General features: G+C 29.6%; 1 protein-coding gene across 1 annotated transcript; it reads left to right on the forward strand.

The window, feature by feature from the left end:
- The first annotated feature begins 2,140 nt into the window (after positions 1-2,140).
- LOC120167326 (protein CRABS CLAW-like) lies at positions 2,141-3,534 on the forward strand. The gene is made up of 7 exons (XM_039176383.1): positions 2,141-2,272; positions 2,371-2,505; positions 2,629-2,728; positions 2,808-2,856; positions 2,935-3,010; positions 3,093-3,152; positions 3,357-3,534. The coding sequence occupies exons 1-7, from the start codon at positions 2,180-2,182 to the stop codon at positions 3,375-3,377; spliced, it is 534 nt and encodes a 177-aa protein (XP_039032314.1). The 5' UTR covers positions 2,141-2,179; the 3' UTR covers positions 3,378-3,534.
- The last annotated feature ends 3,795 nt before the right edge of the window (positions 3,535-7,329 follow it).

Here is a 7,329-nt window from a genome sequence, read left to right on the forward strand (position 1 = left end):
GTTTGGCCTTGGGAAAGTCGAGTTATACCAGCACAGAAAGGTGAGGAAACCAAGTGTCAAACCAGCTTTGTTTCCAAGTTGGGTAATTGAGGAATCGTCCCATCACTACAAGAAAAAGGAACCCTAACCCCCCATTTTCTGCAAGTGCCTCTCTTCATTGTGTTTATTACGCTAGTACTTGTGCCCATCGACTCACGACAGTGTGCGTGTGTGATATTGACATGTGATTGTAACATCGGTCTCTTTCAGGTTTCCTTGTTTTACATGGCACCCACAAAAGATGGAATGCTTGTGGCAGGACCCTATATCTTCACTATCTTTTTCACACTGTCCGAAACTAGGTTCTCCCATTGCCATTGGCACTAGCTAGTAACTACTGTCTGGCTGTAATGGAAACATTTGGTTCCAAGATGTGTATGGTTTCCATGACTCGATTCTCATTGCCATTATACCATACATGATCGAGACTCAAGGGACTTGCTCCCTTGTCTTCTCTTTGAGCCAACCAGAAACATATAATATGATATGATAGTCTTGAAAGTTTTTTTTTAGTTTCAACAAATTTTATTTCTTTACACAATACATTTTGATTTTTTTTGGTAGGCCAACTTAAATTTTTTATTTTATGATAATGATTTTATAATAAAATAGTAAATGAATATTTTTATTATATTGAAAATAATAATTACATAAATTTATTTATGAATATTTGTAAGTTATAATATATATAAAAGGATGAATAAAGATAAATTTTAAATCGAATAAAATATAGTTTATTTTTAATATATTAATAATTTAACATTAATATATATTTTTCATAATATTTGGATAATAATAGTAGTAATAACTGTTATATTTTATAACTTTTAATCTATAACCTTTTATAGTTCTGGTTTTATAGTTTTAATTTTTTCGAATACATGAATACCTCTTCAAAGAACGTTTATGGTGAATAAATTAGTTATTTATACTAATTATAATTTCTTGTGTAAGTTATAAATTTAGTTTATATTATCTAAATTAATTATTTTAAATCCCTATAGTTTAATTATTTTTTCTTATATGGTTTGTCATAGCTGATAGCACAAACATTGATTCAAAGTCGTGGTTAGCTAACCACGACATAGTAAAGTTGTATTTGATCATTCATGATCTTATATTTTTCTAATATATAATTTTCAGTATAATACTTATATTATTCAGATTTTTTCTTACTTATAAATTGAAAAAAATAAAACGCTTAAATATATTTAATTTTATATCTTCCTATATAGTATATTGACTATAATAACAATCTAATTAAACTTAATCAACATCATAACCTTACATTTTGGGTATATTGATAAATAAAATAAGTATTGATGACTGATGTTATATATATTATTGTGTCAGTGATATAGTAAAAAGATTAAAATAATTGATGTCAATATTTCACTAAAAGAAAATAAATAATATTAATTTAATGGGCTATTATTATTTTGTCATTTTTTGTCAATATACCAAAAATAAAAAATTGAAAAAAAAAGAGAGACATAATGAAAATTTTAAAAACTAAAATAACAATACTATTAAAGTTGGAGGGTACGATATTTATTCCAATAAATTAAAAATATAAAAATGACAAATTAATAAGAATTCATGGGATATTTTTAAGGGTGTAAAATCTACTGCATAGTTTTTCTAGCGCGAGACTATTTATCTTTTTTATTTATTATTATTAATCTATGATAATTATATAATAGTATTTATTTAAAAAAATTCAATCGTTTAATAATAAACATCTCTACAATCGTCATGTTTTAACTTAAAACATTTAAAGATAATAATTATTCGTTTAACCGCTGAATTCCTTGATTCATACTTTTTATTTATTTATGTGTTTAACAATTTTGGGGATTAATCTTATTAAGTTAAAAATATAAAGATGATAAAAATTTCATTTTAAATATTTAATATTATTGTATTTTCAATGACCGAAACGTAAAATCTTAATTAAATTGAATGTCTGAAACTTTCAGAGCAGGTACCATGTACTGTAAACAAGTAAAATGAGTAACGCTAGATTTTCCCTTTGACTCTGGATTCTGCCTCCCATATCTCCCCCCACCTTCTTTTGAAAGAGAAAAACCCACCATCTAGCATTAGCCCTATCCAAAACCCTAATCTTCCCTTTGATAATATGAACCTTGAAGACAAACTTGGAATGGACTTGGTTCCTCAATCCGACCATCTTTGCTATATCCGCTGCAACTTCTGCAACACCGTTCTTGCGGTATATTTTCATTTACAATTACACTTTCCTTCAATGATTTTTATTTTAATTGGAACCAATAGCAGAAGTTAACAGAAAAGCCAAAGGGTTTTTTATAGGTTGGGATCCCATGCAAAAGGTTGCAGGAAACAGTGACAGTGAAATGCGGCCATTGCGGTAACCTCTCCTTTCTCAGCACCAGGCCTCCACTGCAAGGTCAATGCCTCGATCCCCAAACCAGCCTAACTCTCCAGGTGCGTGCATGCGTTTTCCATTTTTAAACCAAAACCATGTTCATTTCTCTGGTCAAAATGTAGAAGACGATATTTGATTTGATTAGTAATGGACTAAAGTTGGTTCATGTCAAGGCGATGCAGAGTTTCTCCGGGGATTTCAGGAAAGGTACTCAGTTTTCACCGTCATCTTCGTCAACGTCGAGCGAGCCATCATCCCTTAAAGCTCCATTTGTTGTAAAACGTATGTATATGAAACCCCTTATTTCTGCATCATGCTTGGGTGAATGGATACTCATCATTTCTTCTTCTTCTTTTTGCAGCCCCCGAGAAGAAACACAGGCTTCCATCTGCTTACAATCGGTTTATGAAGTAATGGAATGCTGTTTCTGCTATGAAACTATATTTTCTTTTTCCCTCTCTCATATGCTTTTTTCTTTACTTTTGAAGGGAGGAAATACAGCGCATTAAAGCAGCAAACCCTGAGATACCACATCGAGAGGCTTTCAGCGCAGCTGCTAAAAATGTAAGAACTAAGAACCCCATAATTTTGTTCAAATATTGATGGTAATTTGGATTCTGATTCTCATGGCTTAAAATGGAAGCAGTGGGCTAGGTACATCCCAAATCCTCCAGCAGAAGCATCTGTTTGTGGAAGCAGCAGCAATGTAAGTAAATCATATATTCCACACACACACACACACACACACATATATATATATATATATATATATATATATATATATATATATATATATTATCTTGTTGAATGTAATCAATAACACACACACATATATACATATATGATGTTAAAAGTATTTGATTCTGGGATTTGCCAAAGGGCCAGGGGCTGATTGAATCAAAAATTGCAGGAACAAAGTGATAATGCGTGAAAATTGCATGCAAGAACAAAGCTGATGAGAGACTGGTGGGTTTGGAGATTTGAGTCAGACTGCTACCAAAATAATTAGGGCGTATTTAACGTAACTTCGTCTTCTTTAATTATCATATAACTAATGAATATTAGTGTGGTTTTACTGTTTTAGTTTTAGGGTATTGATCTTTAAATGAAAAATATGAATCTAACTTCTCTAGCACTATATTTTTATAATTTAATGCAATGTCTAATTGCTTGGCAATTGGAGTATTCCAGAGCTGAAAACAATAATTAACGAAAATGTTAATTAATTTAGGAACATTTATTTACTCATTTTTTACAAAAATACATTGATCAAACCAAATTTATGATTAGCCAAATTTAAGAACTCTATGTTAACGTATAAATGATTTTTAGTATTAAATTATGAACATTAAATTAAAACTTAAAAGCCAATGAGTGTTGGCACAAGTGGTTGAGATTTATGAATTTGAGTTCGTAAGGCCAAGTTCGAATCCTATCACTGTCACTCTTGGTGGGTAATTTATAAATTCCTATGTAAATCCCAATTGTATCTTAGGTATGCCTTAGCCCTAGACTGGGGAGTCATTGAATCACCCTTGAATGCAATTTTCTGTTCTAACTTAATGTATCAAAATTAATCCTTATATTTTATGGGGGAAAATACAACTATAGATGTTGATGTTGATGCATAAAGGATGTTCAATCGATTAATTTGATTTTAATGGAGATATTATTTCATTTACGTTAAAATTTCATTGAGTATGTTTAATGAATTTAGTGTGGTTAAAAAATAACTGGTCTTGATTCTTAACGAATTTGAACTTAAAATGTATATTTAATATATTAAATATTTAATATTTTTAGTTAATTCGATTAATTAATTGATAATTAAACTTTGAAAAATTTCTTAATCATATAATATTCAATTAACCGACCGATTAATCAAACTAAATTTTAATTCAGCGGATTAATTCAATTAACCGGTTCAACATATTGGTATATAACTTTGAAAAAGAACATTGCATGACACTCACTGCCTCAATATAATACCAAAAAATTACAGCATTGAGCAGAAACTAATACTATCGAAGTTGCATCATTTAAGTGGTTATGAAATAACACAGCTCCTCATTTTCCTGCTTTACTTTGACGCTTTGGAGATTTGTTGAAAGTTGAAGCAAATCAACACCGGTTCCGTTTTAAGTCAAAAGACCCGAGCCATTTGTTTGGACTTCAAAGTTAACTGTATGAACAGCATCAGAGACCCCAATGGACCCTTCTTGGCCAACTCCCATAGGGTTCAATCCATATGAATGTAAACCAGTGGCATTCTCAGAGCTATGATCGGCATGGCTCGATAAGTACTGTGATTGAGCTGACAGAAGACAGCACAATCTGAATGTGAAGCCTCATATAACTGATTTTCAACATTGGGGTCATTGAAAGCTTAAGTTGCAGATGAAAATGTTCCACCAATGCTATGCTCTTGAAAGGAAGATTTTGGTACCAACTGGCCACTTGTAGTTTAATCCGCCGACTCGGGTTCAGTTTGTGTTCCTTTCAGGATGGAGGATCGCAGAAATTTGGTACCTGAGAGCCCCACACAGGTGACCAATATGTTAACACTTTAGCAAAATTAAATTCAATAGCCAAAATTGGAATGCATATCTGCACTGATTGAACTTACTTTTTAGCATGGTACATCCAATCAATATGAATATTGCCTCAGAACAGCTTGACTTTATAAATTTATATCTTAGTTTCAATTGTTCATATCTTGATATGTCTGCAGCAACTTACTTGGTTTTCCGGGATGGTTATCGAAATGAATTAGATTCTCCATCAGCTATTTCTACCACTTGTTATCTTTATTCTTATTTTGTCGTATATCACCTTAAATCAATCATTAATCACTTTCAATCTATCTCAATTGATAATATCATCCATCAAGACCATTACTAATTATATCCATAGCCTCTAAAGACAGAAACCTTAGACATAATCTCTATTACAATTTTCATAGTATATTGGCCATCAAACTCAAACCCTAACAACTACACCCCAAAATCTTAAATGCTATGAACTTATTACAAATATCTTCTTTCACTTCCGGAATTATTAAAATTTAGATAAATTGAGAGGGAAAAAAGGGGGAAAGAGAAAAATTAGTTATATAAGAATTTAAGATGATGTTTTAATATATATATATATATATATATATATATATATATATGAAATGATGTTGTTTTAATATTGTTAATTATTTAATGATAGAGTGACTAGAAAATGAATAATTTAAAAACTGAGTAAAAAAATAATTTTTCTAAAAGTTTAATACCAAAACATGAATAAAAAATGTTGACTGGTGATTAATATAATTTACTCATAGAGAAACTAGAAACACACACTATAATACGTTTGTTGTGCCACAAACGCATAATATATGTAGAATATATGTGTTAAATACGATTCAGCTGATTACGTGTAAATTTTATTTTTAATCGCTTAGTAAATATATATTAAAAAGTTATATTTAAGTAATTGATAAAATTAAGAGCATAAAAAGTAATTGATAAAATTAATATTTAATTAATATAAAATTTGATAATAAAAATCTCATATTAATTATATATTATTTTTAAGTGTTTAAGTATAAATTTTTAACATGTACTAATTATATTATCAAAGATAAGACCTATACATATTTATTGTTGTTGTTTAGTTCGTGATAAAATTTATTTATTCTTTTTAACTTTTTCTCATGCTTTTCTTTTCTTCATTTTAATTATTTGACAATTAGTGTATTATTTAAAATATATAAAAGATGCATTCCAATAAATAAGTCTTCCTTTTTTGACATAGGAGTAAATAAATCTTTTTAAAATTCAATTATGTAAGCAAAAGTATAATTAATTTTGTTTTTTAAAATTTAAATGTACATATATAAAAACATTCATTTAAGAGTAATTTAATAAATATGTATATTTAAATTAAGGGTAAAGTATATAAATGGTCATCTGATTATAAGGTGTTGGGTGTTACTTTTTTTAGTCACCAGCTATTAAAAGTTATAAAAGTGTCCCCTGATTATAGACCATTGTTTTGTTGAGTCTCTTGACTATTAAAAGTTATAAAATGGTCACTCGACTATTCATATGTTCTAAACTCATTCTTTTCTTGCTTGAGCTGAACATTAACAAGTTGACTGAGATATGATAAAATCATATTTTAAAGATGTCTACTAATACCGCCGTTGCTTTCGAGCACTGGCTTGCTGATATAATGTTTCAAGTACTGGCTCGACGATATAATGTAAATGGAGAGTCGATCCATAATATACAACTCAAACGGTTCTGGGATCATATTTTATCATATCACAGTCTATAGGTTAACATCCAGTTCAAATGACCATCAATTTTTTTAAAAGAAATGGATGAGTTTGAAATATATAAATAGTCAGGTGATCATTTTATAACTTTTAATAGTCGATAGATTTAATAAAATAGTAATCTATAGTCTGAGGATCATTTGTGTAGTTAACTCTTTAGTTAATTGGATAAGACAAAGACAATATTGGCGAGTTTAAACGTGTCCACCTGCGAAAATGATGAAAAAACGCAAGTGGGCACATTGTGGCCGTGTAAGTGATAACATAACTCCTTGCAACAAAGTTGTCCATTGTGTTGTATAATAAGGAAAGGAGATAAATCTTACTTTAAAGGATGAATCTTAAAATTTTAAAGAGAATAAATTTATATAAAATTTTAAAGAGTGAAAATAGATTATCAATTAAAAAATATTGTTGGTAATATTCAATACCATATAGAGTTTGAAACACTATTGAGAATGGGTATTTAAGGTTTACATTCTTCACTCCCTTGTTGAGTGATAGAGAACAAGATGGACTCTTGTGTACCGCTGTCGTCGTTCGGCTCAGCTTAGGT

This window comes from Hibiscus syriacus, unplaced genomic scaffold (assembly GCF_006381635.1).
Source record: "Hibiscus syriacus cultivar Baekdansim isolate YM2019G1 unplaced genomic scaffold, ASM638163v2 tig00003041_pilon, whole genome shotgun sequence".
In the NCBI taxonomy this organism is placed as follows: domain Eukaryota; kingdom Viridiplantae; phylum Streptophyta; class Magnoliopsida; order Malvales; family Malvaceae; genus Hibiscus; species Hibiscus syriacus.

What these genes read in the sequence shown, in the direction of transcription:
- LOC120167326 (XM_039176383.1), top strand. Translation starts at nt 2,180, where the DNA reads ATGAACCTTGAAGACAAACTTGGAATGGACTTGGTTCCTCAATCCGAC. An exon ending in TCTGCAACACCGTTCTTGCG is followed by an intron (nt 2,273 to 2,370) that starts GTATATTTTCAT and finishes GGTTTTTTATAG; the next exon opens with GTTGGGATCCCATGCAAAAG. An exon ending in TCAGCGCAGCTGCTAAAAAT is followed by an intron (nt 3,011 to 3,092) that starts GTAAGAACTAAG and finishes AAATGGAAGCAG; the next exon opens with TGGGCTAGGTACATCCCAAA.